Source organism: Oncorhynchus tshawytscha, linkage group LG08 (genome assembly GCF_018296145.1).
Source record: "Oncorhynchus tshawytscha isolate Ot180627B linkage group LG08, Otsh_v2.0, whole genome shotgun sequence".
Lineage (NCBI taxonomy): Eukaryota > Metazoa > Chordata > Actinopteri > Salmoniformes > Salmonidae > Oncorhynchus > Oncorhynchus tshawytscha.
This window is the reverse complement of record NC_056436.1, coordinates 27,536,405-27,554,375: the sequence shown is the minus strand read 5'-3', so window position 1 is coordinate 27,554,375 and position 17,971 is coordinate 27,536,405. Positions and strand designations below refer to the sequence as shown.

At 41.9% G+C, this 17,971-nt stretch overlaps 2 protein-coding genes across 2 annotated transcripts; both read left to right on the top strand.

The window, feature by feature from the left end:
- Nucleotides 1-277: 277 nt before the first annotated feature.
- Nucleotides 278-5,122, top strand: LOC112256734 (photoreceptor outer segment membrane glycoprotein 2-like). The gene is made up of 4 exons (XM_024430190.2): nt 278-436; nt 882-1,506; nt 1,674-1,920; nt 2,428-5,122. Exons 2-4 carry the CDS (start codon nt 926-928, stop codon nt 2,692-2,694), a joined length of 1,095 nt encoding a protein of 364 aa, XP_024285958.1. The 5' UTR covers nt 278-436; nt 882-925; the 3' UTR covers nt 2,695-5,122.
- Nucleotides 5,123-13,127: 8,005 nt separating this feature from the next.
- On the top strand, nt 13,128-17,877 carry atxn3 (ataxin 3). The gene is given in 11 exon segments (XM_042325382.1): nt 13,128-13,253; nt 13,662-13,710; nt 13,921-13,965; nt 14,956-15,041; nt 15,160-15,226; nt 15,344-15,431; nt 15,529-15,664; nt 15,835-16,004; nt 16,211-16,367; nt 16,494-16,549; nt 16,664-17,877. Coding segments are annotated over 11 exon segments (915 nt in total). The 5' UTR covers nt 13,128-13,245; the 3' UTR covers nt 16,717-17,877.
- Nucleotides 17,878-17,971: the final 94 nt, after the last annotated feature.

Below are 17,971 nucleotides of genomic sequence, written 5' to 3'. Positions count from 1 at the left end.
CACAGTTTAATGTAAATGGAATAGGCTATTCATACTTTAGTAATTTAGTCTTTGAGAAAATAAATGTATTTGTCCATTCATTCAATATCAGCCCCTCTGTCAAACGCACGCACACACGCACACACATACACACACACACACGACCCTTGGCCAATAACTCTTTGTGGTGCTGCAGTCAGATTTGTGCAGGTGGCAGAAGGTACATCCAAATCCTACAGGCCTGATTAGAGGGGATTATTAGGAGGGTCAGGGGGCTTGGCCAGCGGACTCACTCTGATGCTGCTGCGGGCGGGTGTCTGTCTACTCCTTCTGTGCCACTACGGCTCGCCTCTCTCCAGGCCAAGTCTTAGGATGCCTGTCAGTGAAGAACAAAACAAACCCTTAAACAGAGATGGGAGCCAGATCAGACGGACACTGTGAATGCTGCTGAGATAAGGTAGGTCCCACTGAATGCTGCTGTTTAATGATTTTTTGTTCAATTTTATAGTCGATTCTATTTCTAGTTTATTCCATTCTATTTCTTCAGATTAATTTCTTAGCAAAGTATTGTGTTAATAGTGGGTTCAGCAGAGGTGACAGTCCAGAGGTGTGCATTATCCAATTTGGTCATTTTTAATATTTGTGTAACAGCTACTGTATGATAAAATGTTCCTGCAGTGATTCAGATATTCATGACTATGTTTGATCATACCGTGTGGTGCAGGGCTGCCAACACTTATAAACAGGAGACCCCTAGTCAAGAAATTTAATATAAATCACTGAGCTAAGCTGCTTATGTGAGGGTGTGCAGAAACCTTCCATCTACAAGCCTGGCCCCTCCCTTTATCCATCCACAGCCCATTATGCCTCTTACTCCTTCCCCTATCCTCTCCCCCATCCAGCATCCTACCAGGACATTGGATAAAACTAAACAAACATATTTAAGATGGCCGTGCTGAAAGTGAAATTCACCAAGACCAACAGGGACAAGCTTGCCCAGGTGCTGTGGATCCTCAACTGGGTTTCCGTGGTGACGGGGTTGATTCTGTTTAGCCTGGGGCTCTTCCTAAAGGTGGAGATCAACAAGCGCTGGGAGCTTATGGCAGAAAGGGACCTCCACTACGTCCCCAACATGCTCATTGCCACAGGCCTCATCGCCTGTGGCATAAATTTCCTGGGCGGGAAGATCTGCTACGACTGTGCGGACACCACTAAGTTCCTGCGCTGGAAGCTGCTGATGCTGCCCTACGTCATCTGCACCTTCTTCTTCACCTTCTGCATCCTGGTGGGGGCACTCATGTGCTACGGCATGCGCGGGGAGCTAGAGGAGGCTCTGGACCTGGGTCTGCGGGACGCCATGCGCTATTATAAGGACACGGACACACCAGGCCGCTGCTTCCTGAAGCGCACTGTGGACTTGCTGCAGATTCAGTTCCAGTGCTGCGGCAACTTCGGCTTCAGAGACTGGTTCCAGATCCAGTGGATCAGCAACCGCTACCTGGACATGTCCTGCAGGGAGGTTGTGGCGTAAGTACAGACTAGAATAGTGATACCCTACCTGCCAGATCAGACACAGAGCTCAGCTCCGTGCCCATGTATACTATGACCTTAAGGTTCTTGAATTTGAGGCTCTAGATGCCCCAAGTGATGCCGTCTATCTCGGTCTCTCCCTTTTCCCCTCTCCCCGTCTCTAGCCGGCTGAGGAGTAACGTGGAAGGGAAATACCTGATGGACGGGGTTCCCTTCAGCTGCTGTAACATTAACTCACCACGGCCCTGCATCCAGCACCAGATCACCAACAGCTCAGCCCACTTCAACTATGAATACCAGACAGAGGAGCTCAACTTGTGGAAGAAGGGCTGCCGCCAGGCCCTGCTGGAGTACTACACACACATCATGCAGTCCATTGGCCTCACCGTCCTCATCATCTGGCTGTTTGAGGTAGGCATAGGTGTGTTCTTACAAACAGACTGATGTGGTTTGAATATAAGTAAAACATGGTGCCTGAGACTTACCTGACATACACCAAACCCATTATTTAGACTCAGCAAACCACTAATTAGAAAGAACTCAATCTACATTGCAGTATTCTGTCTGACACCTTGTCCTTGCAGTTCAGGGCTTCTGGTCCACCTCCCATGCACGTTATCCTCCCTTAGAGTGATACATATAATTGTTCATTCACTTTGCATGCTCCCTAATCCCACACCAAATCTCTTTTGTGACATTGGCTCCGGGTTATCCATGCTCAGCTTTGTGTGTGGACTCACCCTTTGTCCTCTACTGGGTCACATGGAGCTGTCCCAAAATACACATCCCAAACTTACAGCTACTTCTGGGACCCACATATTTTACTCTGGTCCACTATAAATGATAAACAAAAGTTACAGTCATCAGTATATTACATGGTCTAGGGATTCCCTCAGTAATGTTTGTGTGTTGTTGTAGCTGTCGGTGCTGACGGGGGTGCGTTACCTCCAGACATCCCTGGAGAACGTGCTGAGACAGGGGGACCCAGACTCAGAGTCCGACGGCTGGCTCCTGGAGAACAGCTTTGTGGAGACAGCCAGATCCAACTTCAATATCATAAAGAGCTTGGGGAAGTGCAACCAGATTGACACAGCCAACAACGGCGACCCCAACATCGATGTCCCCTCCACAGCCTACTATGGACCAGACAACCTGCCCCCAAAACAGATTCCTGTGGCCAGTTGACACCTGCTCAGACACCTTATATAGCCCACTCCACAGAGCCCTCAAAAGGTGAGGGACCAGGCAATACACATCAAAAGTTTGTCTAAAGAACAGGAAATGCCTCGGGCAATAAAAGCTTGCCTGAAAGAAACATGGAATTGAGGCAGAATAGGACAATGTGGCAAACCGAGCAATGGTTGTAAAAGGGAGGACTGCCATTACAGGGGGATTGGGTGAGGTGATATGACAGTATGCAAATGTTTTTGCAAAATTGAGACAACCCATAGCAGATTGGTACAGAACACGATTATAATAGATAACATGGAAATGGATAGCAGAGATTGTTTAGCAAGAGCATATGAAACAGAATCAATGCGTCTTCGATTCTATGCCATCATCACCTTGTTACCTTTTCATATACCCATAATCAAATTCATTTAAAAAGGAGTGAAAGCCAAACTGTGTTATTCCGCCTTCAACTTGTGAACCCTTCATTGACAACCGCCTACAGAAATACATTTAGGTCAAACATTTAATTATTTCAAGAGAGCCAGAGACTTGTTAACTGAAATAGCACAGACATAAAATAAAACAAAACAAGCAGTCAGTCACTTCAAGTTCCTAACTACATTTAAATGTGCCTCAGCCTGAATGTAATGATAAGGACATTGGTCGAAATGAAAATATGCAGGCCATTTCCCACTGTATTGGGACAAGCTTGTAGAAAAACATGGCAATTAAATGTGTGCCGAGTCTTGATAAAATACCCACTTAGGCTTTTACAAATATTCACTCTAGTTTTCTACAGCTATAGACCAATGCAACTCAGCATGTCTTACTCATTATAACCAAGCCTTCAAGAAATGTTACAAATATGTCAACAGGGGAAGGATGCATGTGAGTTAGAGGGGTTTGTGGGATAGACATTGCCTACAGATGGAAATCCTAAAAGGGAAAGAGTAAATAAGCTTATAAATACAAAATCATTTTGGAACATATACCGTTACCAAGATTTTGCTGATAGTTGCTAGTTGGTTTTGTTCAGTACAAGATAAACAATGACTGGTAAGACACATTCTGTAGGAGAAATGTGAAGACCAAGCACACACGTGTTGGCACTTAAAATAAATATCACTGGTGCCATTTTCCTACTGTACTCAAAAAATAAAACACCATGTCTTTATTTTCTTTCCATGACATGTGATGAACCTGTGCAGCAAGTCTGTATGCATAGTAGTGACAACCAAGATTGAGATTTCTAAGCAATAGCAGAATTGAGCTAAGGACCCCCACTGCCTCTGATTACCCCTAATCTGTGTCTGAATGGGATTTCACATTTACCTCTCACCTCCAATCAATCAGCGGACACACACAGTCTATTACGGGCACAGAGCCAGAGCCACACCAGACTACTTAAGGCTCAGTTTCAACTACTGAGCACGACAGATACGACACTACCAATCAACACAATATGCGATCTTGGATGAGGTATGAAAGAGGCTGCCTTATTTCAGTCTTTAAGCAGAACTATATAGGTTATGTGCCTGGTCCCTCACTGTGGAATGAAACAGTGAGAGGAAAGTCATATTAGCAAGTCTGATTTATTAGACAGCACAGGTGCTGAGCAACAATCAACAGTATTATAGCTGCTGCATAAATACTTACAACAGTCAAGTGCTGCCAGGAAGAGTAGTTATTAGAGCTTAGTAGTAAAGTGGGTATTATACATGTAGGTCATTCTTGCAGGAAACATGAGTTAAGGGCACTGCATAATAGGAAAATGGGAGTTGATGTCATTGTGCAAGTCAATGACCTGACATACGACGTGATGGTGTTGATAAGATATAATTACTTTCAAGTTATATATTATTTTGTGATCGGCTCTCCTTTCAGACACAGAAGAGTAAGCATAAACTGATGAACAATCACAGCATTTCTGGTCTTATTCCCAGTCAGACACAGAGGGCACAATAACTCATCTAGACAACAGCGTCTTTATTCAGACAGCCTTGTTATCATACAATGTCAAGCAACGCAAATTAGGAAAAATAAAACCATACAATATATGCACAAAATGTCATTTTCCTGAAAAGTTTGATGTACAAATAAACTGTATTATTATAGCGATGAGTCTTTTTCATGTACCCTCCCATAAAATGTACATCCTTGTCTTAAACACACTAATGTAGTAGTAGTGATGTCCTCTTATTTACTTGTTAGATTAGTTATGTGTACAGAAAGCATCTAATGACTGTATCGGGTTGGCAAAATAGGGAATTTCAGCCAAAATAAAAGTATTATGCGCACCAAGGGCAAATGTTCAAAAGTACTCCGATTACAAGCACCACAGTAAAAACGTGAAAATTCTCATGATATACTTTTGCATTTGACCAGTACAGACATTTATTGTATATCTATACATACATTTTCTTTTCATATAATTGAACCAGGATGATTGGGGCCTAACATGAAGAGGGAGTATGAGGTCTCTGTCACACATAAGATTACGAACTGGACATCCTTTAACACCTCAGGTCCTATCAAGGTCCAATGCAGACATTATCTCATTATAGAATCATTTTGTGTAACAATGAAGTACCTTTCTGTGATTGTTTCCAATTGAAATGGTCAAAAAGAGCAGTTTGCAAAGAGCAGTTTCTCAAGCAAGAATTGTATTAGGACTGTCTGGGATTAGTCTGTGGGGAGGGGAATACTGAAAACTAGCTGTTATTGGCAGTGTTTTGGAAGTCTTTCTTATTGGTCTATGAGCTAATATACCACCTGTTGATGTCACCAGGCAGGCCAAAACTCTATCCCACCAAAACAGGCTGAAATCTCCAGCTGCATTTTCAAACAACTCTTATATTAAAAGGGCATTAGCATTTTTACAACTTCACAGTTTTATTCCAACCTTAGTGAAAATGCATATAAACAAAGGAAAATCTATTTTTTGACTGCCCCTGGGCCTTTAAATAATATTGCAAAGTTACTATGGGTGTTGTTTTCAACAGTAATGAAAACAGAGAGTACTGTGTGTCACTCAAATAGAGGAGACTGAAAAGGAACACTGACCCTTGTTGGCCAGTCTTCCTCCAGGAATGTGTGAGCACAGTGGACCTCTGAACACAGGCAGTCTGCACCATGGCTGGGGAGCAGGTCTGGACCTCCTGCTCCTCCTGACATAGGATGGAGGACAGCACCTCCCTCTCAGCCGGGGTGGAGCCCCGTTGGAGGCCCCACTACCACACACAACTCTCCTAGCTCCATGGCACAGCTACAGGACAGGGGGAAGAAACATGACAACACACTTATTCACTTTAAACCAACCAGCTAATACATACACTCTGTTCAAAAGTTTGTGGTCACTTAGAAATGTCCTTGTTTTTGAAAGAAAGCACATTTTTTGTCCATTAAAAGAACATCAAATTGATCAGAAATACAGTGTAAAAATCAAATCAAATTTATTTATATAGCCCTTCGTACATCAGCTGATATCTCAAAGTGCTGTACAGAAACCCAGCCTAAAACCCCAAACAGCAAGCAATGCAGATGTAGAAGCACGGTGGCTAGGAAAAACTCCCTAGAAAGGCCAAAACCTAGGAAGAAACCTAGAGAGGAACCAGGCTATGTGGGGTGGCCAGTCCTCTTCTGGCTGTGCCGGGTGGAGATTATAACAGAACATGGCAAAGATGTTCAAATGTTCATAAATGACCAGCATGGTCCAAAAATAATAAGGCAGAACAGTTGAAACTGGAGCAGCAGCTCGGCCAGGTGGACTGGGGACAGCAAGGAGTCATCATGTCAAGTAGTCCTGAGGCATGGTCCTAGGGCTCAGGTCCTCCAAGAGAGAGAAAGAAAGAGAAAAAGAGAGAATTAGAGAGAGCACACTTAAATTCACATAGGACACCGAATAGGACAGGAGAAGTACTCCAGATATAACAAACTGACCCTAGCCCCCCGACACAGAAACTACTGCAGAATAAATACTGGAGGCTGAGACAGGAGGGGGTCAGTGTAGACATAGTCATTTACAACATTAACAATTGTAGCTGGAAACGGCTGATTTTTTAAAATGGAATATCTACATACAGTGCCTTGCGAAAGTATTCGGCCCCCTTGAACTTTGCGACCTGTTGCCACATTTCAGGCTTCAAACATAAAGATATAAAACTGTATTTTTTTGTGAAGAATCAACAAGTGGGACACAATCATGAAGTGGAACGACATTTATTGGATATTTCAAACTTTTCAAAATTATTCAGCCCCCTTAAGTTAATACTTTGTAGCGCCACCTTTTGCTGCGATTACAGCTGTAAGTCGCTTGGGGTATGTCTCTATCAGTTTTGCACATCAAGAGACTGACATTTTTTCCCATTCCTCCTTGCAAAACAGCTCGAGCTCAGTGAGGTTGGATGGAGAGCATTTGTGAACAGCAGTTTTCAGTTCTTTCCACAGATTCTCGATTGGATTCAGGTCTGGACTTTGACTTGGCCATTCTAACACCTGGATATGTTTATTTTTGAACCATTCCATTGTAGATTTTGCTTTATGTTTTGGATCATTGTCTTGTTGGAAGACAAATCTCAGTCCCAGTCTCAGGTCTTTTGCAGACTCCATCAGGTTTTCTTCCAGAATGGTCCTGTATTTGGCTCCATCCATCTTCCCATCAATTTTAACCATCTTCCCTGTCCCTGCTGAAGAAAAGCAGGCCCAAACCATGATGCTGCCACCACCATGTTTCACAGTGGGGATGGTGTGTTCAGGGTGATGAGCTGTGTTGCTTTTACGCCAAACATAACGTTTTGCATTGTTGCCAAAAAGTTCAATTTTGGTTTCATCTGACCAGAGCACCTTCTTCCACATGTTTGGTGTGTCTCCCAGGTGGCTTGTGGCAAACTTTAAACAACACTTTTTATGGATATCTTTAAGAAATGGCTTTCTTCTTGCCACTCTTCCATAAAGGCCAGATTTGTGCAATATACGACTGATTGTTGTCCTATGGACAGAGTCTCCCACCTCAGCTGTAGATCTCTGCAGTTCATCCAGAGTGATCATGGGCCTCTTGGCTGCATCTCTGATCAGTCTTCTCCTTGTATGAGCTGAAAGTTTAGAGGGACGGCCAGGTCTTGGTAGATTTGCAGTGGTCTGATACTCCTTCCATTTCAATATTATCGCTTGCACAGTGCTCCTTGGGATGTTTAAAGCTTGGGAAATCTTTTTGTATCCAAATCCGGCTTTAAACTTCTTCACAACAGTATCTCGGACCTGCCTGGTGTGTTCCTTGTTCTTCAAGATGCTCTCTGCGCTTTTAACGGACCTCTGAGACTATCACAGTGCAGGTGCATTTATACGGAGACTTGATTACACACAGGTGGATTGTATTTATCATCATTAGTCATTTAGGTCAACATTGGATCATTCAGAGATCCTCACTGAACTTCTGGAGAGAGTTTGCTGCACTGAAAGTAAAAGGGCTGAATAATTTTGCACGCCCAATTTTTCAGTTTTTGATTTGTTAAAAAAGTTTGAAATATCCAATAAATGTTGTTCCACTTCATGATTGTGTCCCACTTGTTGTTGATTCTTCACAAAAAAATACAGTTTTATATCTTTATGTTTGAAGCCTGAAATGTGGCAAAAGGTCGCAAAGTTCAAGGGGGGCGAATACTTTCGCAAGGCACTGTAGGTGTATAGAGGCCCATTATCAGCAACCATCACTCCTGTGTTCCAATGGCACGTTGTGTTAGCTAATCCAAGTTCATAATTTTAAAAGGCAAATTGATCATTAGAAAACCCTTTTGCAATTATGTTAGCACAGCTGAAAACTGTTTTTCTGATTAAAGAAGCAATAAAACTGGCCTTCTATAGACTAGTTTAGTATCTGGAGCATCAGCATTTGTGGGTACGATGATTTATTTTTAATTTCACCTATATTTAATCAGGTAGACCAGTTGAGAACAAGTTCTCATTTACAACTCCGACCTGGCCAAGATAAAGCAAAGCAGTGCGACAAAAAAAACAACAGCGTTACACATGGAATAAACAAAAGTACAGTCAATAACAATAGAAAAATCTACATAGAATTTGTACAAATGGATTAAGGAGGTAAGGCAATAAATAGGCCATAGTAGCGAAGTAATTACAATTTAGCAAATTAACACTGGAGTAATAGATGTGAAGGTGATGATGTGCAAGTAGAAATACTGGTGTGCAAAAGAGCAAAAAAAGTAATTAAAAACAATATGGGGATGAGGCAGGTAGTTGGAAGGGCTATATATAGATGGGCTGTGTACAGCTGCAGCGATCAGTGAGCTGCTCAGACAGCTGATGCTTAAAGTTAGTGAGGGAGATATAGGTCTCCAACTTCAGCAATTTTTGCAATTCGTTCCAGTCATTGGCAGCAGAGAACTGGAAGGAAAGGCGGCCAAAGGGGGTGTTCGCTTTGGGGATGACCAGTGAGATATATTTGCTGGAGCGTGTGCTACGGGTGGGTGTTAGGGTGACCAGTGAGCTGAGATAAGGTGGAGCATTACCTAGCAAAGACTTATAGATGACCTGGAGCCAGTGGGTCTGGCGACGAATATGTAGCGAGGGCCAACCGACGAGAGCATACAGGTAGGTCGCAGCGGTGGGTAATATATGGGGTTTTGGTGACAAAGCGGATGGCACTGTGATAGCAAACAAAAAGGCTATTTTGTAAATGACACCGCCAAAGTCGAGGATCAGTAGGATGGTCAATTTTACGAGGGTATACTTGGCAGCGTGAGTGAAGCTTAATATAATATGAGTCTGGAAGGAGAGTTTACAGTCTAGCCAGACACAGATGTATTTTTAGTTGTCCACATATTCTAAGTCAGAACCGTCCAGAGTAGTGATGCTTGTCGGGCAGGTGGGTGTGGTCAGCGATCGGTTGAAGATCATGCATTTAGTTTTACTAGTGTTTAAGATCAGTTGGAGGCCACGAAAGGAGTGTTGTATGGCATTGAAGCTCGTTTGGTGGTTTGTTAACAGTGTCCAAAGAAGGGCCAGATGTGTACAGAATGGTGTTGTCAATTTCCCTAGTTGAATTTCTTTTATGTTAGCAGGTGATATTAACTAAATATGCAGGTTTAAAAATATATACTTGATTATTGATTTTAAGAAAGGCATTGATGTTTATGGTACACATTGGTGCAAGGACAGTGCTTTTTTCGCGAATGCGCTTGTTAAATCATCACCCGTTTGGTAACAGACACACATTGATTATATGCAACACAGGACAAGCTAGATAAACTAGTAATATCAACCATGTGTAGTTAACTAGTGATTATGTTAAGATTGATTGGTTTTTATAAGATAAGTTTAATGCTAGTTAGCAACTTACGTTGGCTCCATGCTGCACTCGCGTAACAGGTAGTCAGCCTGCCACGTAGTCTCCTCGTGAAGTGCAATGTAATCGACCATAATTGGTGTCAAAAAATGCCGATTACCGACTCTTATGAAAACTTGAAATCGGCCCAAATTAATCGGCCATTCCGATTAATCGGTCGACCCCTGTGCAAAAAACAAAGCAGAGCTCATGCCTTTCAAGCAACTTTTTCAAATCATTAGAGTCTCATCATGCAACCTTATAATGCATTAAATATCTAAACATATAGCCCAACGTTTGTAGAACTAAAGTTACCTTAATACCTCTAAATTAAGCATATATAGTTGAAGTCGGAAGTTTACATAGACTTAGGTTGGAGTCATTAAAACTCATTTTTCAACCACTCCACAATTTTCTAGTAAACAAACTATAGTTTTGGCAAGTCAGTTAGGACATCTACTTTGTGCATGACACAAGTAATTTTTCCAACAATTGTTTACAGACAGATCATTTCACTTATAGTATCACAATTCCAGTGGGTCAGAAGTTTACATACACTAAGTTGACTGCCTTCAAACAGCTTGGAAAATTCCAGAAAATTATGTCATAGCTTTAGAAGCTTCTGATAGGCTAATTGACATAATTTGAGTCAATTGGGGGTGTACCTGTGGATGTATTTCAAGGCCTACCTTCAAACTCAGTGCCTCTTTGCTTGACATCAGGGTAAAATCAAAAGAAATTAGCCAAGACCTCAGAAAAAAAACATTGTAGACCTCCGCAAATCTGGTTCATCCTTGGGAGCAATTTCCAAACGCCTGAAGGTACCACGTTCATCAGTACAAACAATAGTACGCCAGTATAAACACCATGGGACCACGCAGCCGTCATACCGCTCAGGAAGGAGACGTGTTCTGTCTCCTAGAGATGAACCTACTTTGGTGCAAAAAGTGCAAATCAATCCCAGAACAGCAAAGGACCTTGTGAAGATGCAGGAGGAAACAGGTACAAAAGTATCTATATCCACAGTAAAACGAGTCGTATATTGACATAACCTGAAAGGCCACTCAGCAAGGAAGAAGCCACTGCTCCAAAACTGCCATAAAAAGCCAGGCTACGTTTTGCAACTGCACATGGGTACAAAGAAATGTCCTCTGGTCTGATGAAACAAAAATAGAACTGTTTGACCATAATGACCATCGTTATGTTTGGAGGGAAAAGGGGGAGGCTTGCAAGCCGAAGAACCACATCCCAACCGTGAAGCACAACACGCATTATGTTGTGGGGGTGGTGCAATTCACAAAATAGATGGCATCATGAGGGAAAATTATGTGGATATATTGCAGCAACATCTCAAGACATCAGTCAGGAAGTTAAAAGCTTGGTCGCAAATGGCTCTTCATAAATGGACAATGACCCCAAGCATACTTCCAAAGTTGTGGCAAAATGGCTTAAGGACAACAAAGTCAAGTTATTGGAGTGGCCATCACAAAGCCCTGACCACAATCCTATAGAAAATTTGTGGGCGGAACTGAAATAGCATGTGCGAGCAAGGAGGCCTACAAACCTGACTCAGTTACACCAGCTCTGTCAGGAGGAATGGGCCAAAATTCACCCAACTTATTGTGGGAACCTTGTGGAAGGCTACCCGAAACATTTTACCCAAGTTAAAACAATTTAAAGGGAATGCTATCAAATACTTATTGCGTGTATGTAAACTTCTGACCCACTGGGAATGTGATGAAATAAATAATTCTCTCTTATTACTCTGACATTTCACATTCTTAAAATAAAGTGGTGATCCTAACTGACCTAAAACAGGGAATTTTACTAGGATTAAATGTCAGGAATTGTGGAAAAACTGAGTTTAAATGTATTTGGCTAAGGTGTATGTAAACTTCTGACTTCAACTATAGGTACACACCACACAATACTGACTCTTTTCACCTAAGGCAGCATAAAACATATATTTTACACACTGAGTGTACAAAACATTAAGGACACCATCCTAATATTGAAGTGCCTCAATTCATCGGGGCAAGGTGTCGACAGCGTTCCAAAGGGACGCTGGCCCATGTTGACTCCAAATGCTTCCCACAGTCGTGTCAAGTTGGTTGGATGTCCTTTGGGTGGTGGACCATTCTTGATACACACAGGAAACTGTTGATCTTGAAAAACCCAGCAGCGTTGCCGTTCTTGACACAAACCAGTGCGCTTGGCACCTATTTCCATACCCTGTTCAAAGGTACTTAAAATCACCCTCTGAATGGCACACACACACACACACACACAATCCGTGTCTCAAGGCTTAAAAATCCTCTCCTCCCCTTCATCTATACTGACTGAAATGGATTTAGCAAGTGATATCAATAAGGGATCAGTGTATTTCACGCTCACCAGGCACACACAAACACACCCCGGGAGACTCACACCAGCTAAGTTACATTGGTGCAGAAGCAAACCTCGACATGCACCCACAAAACAACACTCAAGATTCTCAATTGCTGTGTGACAACGTAGCTAACTAGCAACAAGAACATCTTCACTAGCTAGCTGTGTGAACACAATTCAATTACCAGACATACAACTATACATACAAAAGTATGTGGAAACCCCTTCAAATTTGTGGATTCGGCTATTTCAGCCAAACCAGTTGCTGACAGGTGTATAAAATCGAGCACGTGGCCATGCAATCTCCATAGAACATTGACAGGAGAATTCATTTCATGAACAAGAAGTACAACATTACAAATATTCCCGAGATAATTAACTTGTTCGCTGTAATATCGTATAGCATTAGAATCGTGACTTTACATAATTTCGAAGAAAATCGGCAGGTTTATCGACTAATACCCGGACTTTGAGACGGGATTTCGTGACGCAGCATGACAACGTGAACGCGATTGAAAGACAGTCTGCTGAATGGGGCCTTATGTTTTACCAGTCATTGCCTTTCTCCAATATCTCTGACCTCGCCTCAAACTGTTGTATTAAAATAAATGCTAACTATATATAATACACAGGTGTTATGAATTCATCTGATTTTACACTAAGACGTGTCTTGTTATATATTCGTGTTATGTCTGTATCACAAAAATCGATCTAGCGTGTGTAAACAATAACAAACGAATACTGCGAGCTGATTGGCTGTTCCGTCCTGAACCCAGCATGGTCGAAGGTCAGAGTATGGTGTTTCGCAGTAAATTTAAACATGGAGTCCATCTTTCATGAAAAAGTAAGCTTGTTTGTTTTCTTTCTATTGTTAAGTTCACACTGTACAATCCGCTCGTTTTAAAGTAGCTTGCTAGCTAAATTGCACAAATGTACATCTGAAGTAGCTGGAGGGATTTGCCATATTACTAACGTTACCCAGCTTGCTATTGATAGCTAACCTAACTAGCTGATAAGTTATCTTTGGCCCAGTTTCCAACTTGTCACAACTTTTCCTAGACCTGGCTAGCTAGTTAACATATTTCGTCAAATGTGAAGATCGTGTAACCTATCTATATAACGTTATCTACTTTGAACTGGTAATAATGTGCGAATTATTTTTCGTTAATTAGCCAGCTAAGTAGCTGCTGTTGACTCATTTCCTTGCAGTTCCTGGTACAGGTTTGATTTATGCATTCATTCCTATTTACAGCAAGAGGGCTCCCTGTGTGCTCAGCATTGCCTTAACAACCTTCTGCAAGGCGAGTATTTTACCCCCGTTGACCTATCGTCCATTGCCCATCAACTGGATGAGGAGGAAAGGATGAGGATGGCCGAGGGTGGTATAGGTAGTGAGGAGTACATAACGTTTTTACAAGTGAAGGAGAGTTCTTGGACTTATGATACATACAGCAGTTTATTAGTGGCTTTTAGAATGTGAGCTAATGCTCTTTATTTGTATGTGTTTGCAGCAACCATCTGGTAACATGGATGACAGTGGTTTCTTTTCTATACAAGTGAGTAACAAAGCCAAATATCATGCATTATAAGTTGAAATATATGAACAATTTATCTGATAATGAATGTATCCTGATCCTCATGGTAACATTATATAAAAAGAAAGTCACAAACGTTTCCAGGCTGTATCATATCCAGGCTGTATCACATCCGGCTGTGATTGGGAGTCCCATAGGGTAGCGCACAATTGACCCAGCGTCGTCCGGGTTTGGCCAGGGTAGGCCGTCATTGTAAATAAGAATTTGTTCTTAACTGACTTGCCTAGTTAAATTTTAAAATTCTGCATACAGTGCCTTCGGGGTTACATGATGAATGCTTGAACCAGGGGTGTGGTGTTCAACATTTAATTCAACGGAAACGGTACTGTACTGAATGACCAGTTGAAGAAAGGTGTGATTATGGTGGCCCAGAGGAAGATTGTGCATGGTGTTCTGCACAGGTTTTGTCATTTAAAATGATCTCACACGCATATTGGGCTCCCAAGTGGTGCAGCAGTCTAAAGCACTGCATCTCAGTGCAAGAGGTGACACTACAGTCCCTGGTTCGAATCCAGTCTGAATCACATCTGATCTGGCTGTGATTGGGAGGCCCATATTGCGGCACACAATTGGCCCAAAAATAGTTCGGGTTTGGCCATCATTGTAAATAACAATTTGTTCTTAACTGACTTGCCTAGTTAAATAAAGGTCAAATTTAAAAATATATATATATATTGATCAAGCCACACCCATCAAATCGGAGCAAATGTACCACAAGGATTTTGAAGAACTGTGCACCGTTTTGGGGAAACGTGTAGTTCAGTAGAAACTGTCACTCAACATAGAAAACACTGAGCCGAACTAAACGCACCCCAAACAGTGGAATTAGTGCAACCAATGAACACATAATAATCATAATATTTGGGATTGAGGGATGAAAAAGTGGAATTATTCAAAATCAGCATATCAAGATTATCTTATGATAACACTGTTCTGTGATTTCTCCATCAGGTTATCAGCAATGCGTTATCAGTGTGGGGTTTGGAGCTGACTCTCTTCAACAGTCGAGAGTACCAGAGGCTTATGATAAACCCAATGTAAAAACACACTGGATGTGATACAAATCTTCAAGTTCCTACCTTGAAATTTTATGAATTTATTGGTTGGTTTATATCCTCTTGGCACATCAATTGAATTAATGTCCTCATGTTTCAGAAATGAAAAGTCATTTATATGCAACTACAAGGAGCACTGGTTTACAATATGAAAACTTGGGCGACAGGTATAAGTTGTGATAAAAATTAAAATAAATACACTTTTATCATTTATAATTGATTTCACTTCAGACATCTGGGACAGATGATATAGCCTCCTGATTTAACCCTATTTGTCATTGCAGTGGTTTAATCTGAATTCGTTATTGACTGGACCAGAGCTGATATCAGACGCATACCTAGCCCTCTTCCTTGCACAGTTACAGCAAGAAGGTAAAACAACCTGACATGTGATTTTCCTTGTTTATATTCTTGTGCTGTTGATTTCTCAGATTTGCTATTTGGTCAAAGAAGGCCTGTCTTCTTGTAGGGTATTCCATATTTGTGATCCGTGGAAATCTCCCAGGGTGTGACGCAGAGCAGATACTGGGGAACATGAAGGTGCAGCAGCAAGAGAGACCAAAGCTGATTGGAGAGAATGAGGCTCAGTCGAGTAGTGGCATGGGGTAAGAGAGAAAGAGTAGGCCTACAGAGAAAGAGTAGGCTCCAGATCACAAATGACCACCATTCCCCCATACTGTCAGATTTTGTAACATCTCAAACTTAAACATCTCAAGTCATTTGTATTTGCTAAGGGGAGAGAATTAACCCCCACAATTCTTTTCACTCTGAGTAGCAGGTCATCAGGGCAGGGTAGTGTGCTGGAGACAGGCCCTGGTGTGGAAGAGGGGGTGGTGGAAGAGAATGAGGAGGAGCTGAGGAAGGCCCTGGCCCTGAGTACACAAGACATGGAGGTGGAGGATGAAGAGGCTGACCTTCGCAGGGCCATACAGCTCAGCATGCAGGGTAAGGCTATATTGGGTAAGCAACAGTTACAAAATCACCCAGAATATCACACACAAAATAGATTCATGATACATTTCCTGATTTAGACCTGTATATATGAACAGACTGCTAACACAGTCATTATGCAATTTGCATCATGTATGACAATGTGATTTTAAAAAAGTATCTCCACACTAATATCTGTCATTTTGTCTTTGTCTGCCTAGGGCCAGTAATGAGTGATAAGTCAATGTCGAAAAGGGGGCTTGTTGCCAAGACAACATCGTCAGACCAGGCACCAGGGAGTATTGCAGGGGGAGCATCTCAGAGTGAGAACCTCTCAGCCGAGGAACTGCGAAGGAGGAGACAAGCCTACTTTGACAGGTGAGTGCTGTAACCTTTGGAATATTATTATGTTTGTGTCTATGTGTGCATGGCTGTGTGTGTGGTTATAAAAAAGACCTAGACTAGGTCACGCTAACCTGTAAATCCACTCTGTTTACCACGTAGACAGTCCCAACAGCTGGCTCAGCCCACTTCATCTAAACAATCTACAGAAAGCACAGGTAAGGTGGAAATGAGTACATACAGTAATATATGGAGTACTACCTTGTGAATTGCGCTAATAGGTTGAGACTCAAACTCAAAGAGCAAATGCTACCTTCCCTCATCTTTTCCAGAATCCGGGAAGAGTGTCACAGAGGAGGATGCACAAGCCAAACGCAGACAGTAAGGTGGAGGGAGGTCCAGCAGAAGCCTACGTTGACTACTACCTGCCTTGGCTGGTACCCTCATCACGGGGAAACCTCATCCCCTCGAACTCTTCCCATGAGCGAACATTATGGCCGGCCAGAAGGTTGACACGGTTCTCTTGGCTAGTTTGCTGACAGCTTGTAGAGAAGAAAATAACAACAATTTTAAAAAGCACTAGTCTCATCTAACACAAGTGACGCTGAGGCCGGGAAGAGGGACGATGCAGTTATTTGAAGCCAGTGATGGCCTTTCTACCACAGCGCCTTCTTTGTCTAACTATTGCAGGTTGGGGGGGTTTATTCCTACACATGTTATCTTCCTCTGGGAGGGGTCTTAATGGAGCCTACTGTGCCGAGGTGTGTGTGGTAGATGGGCACAATGGTGAGGTGTGTTACAGACAGGAAACCAGGAATTACCTAAGATAATCCTCTAGCCTTCAGTATGGGAGTGCAATCAGAGTCTCTTGTCTTCTTTCACTTGGGTCTTGTAAGAGGTCACCATTTCCCTAACAAAAACAAATAAATGATTGGTACCCAGTAGTGAGGTGAATTCATTATTAGCTGTATTAGTGCATCATGAAAAGAAACATGTTATATAAACAGCATTATGTAGTGTGGGTTATTTTAAAGGGCTGACCTGATTTGCCACAGCTATTTTATTAGGCACCCAGGCCACCACCATGGTTCACAAACTGATTTGTTTTTTTGAAGTAGTGTAGATAAACACTTTTAGTAAAATGATCAATGTCGCTAACAATTATGGTGTTTACATGGAATTGTCCAGTTTGGATGTGCCAGTTCAAAGCATGTATTACACATGACCCCCCCCCCGCATTAAAATAGAACTACAGTACAGTAATATCCCATGTAACGTTTGAGATGTGCTCAAAGTTGACTTCTCTGCTAATTCCTTGATTTCAATCTATTCTTGAAATTGTTCTCGTATTTATTAGAGAACAACATTTTTACTACAGTTGTGATGTTTTTTATGATTGCATAATTTTCACTTCTTGACATTCTTCAATAGGCACTAAACAATCAAATGTTTGTTATACTCCACAACACCATGTTATTACATCATGCTCATTCCTTTGCTCTATCTAAAACTTTTCTTTCCAGGAATAAAATTATATTTGCTCCTACTGAAGTCTATGGAATCTTGCTTCATTGATCTATAACCATGGCGAATTGTTTAATAATTTCCACTTTTGAAAGTGGATACTTTAGTTGTTAAAT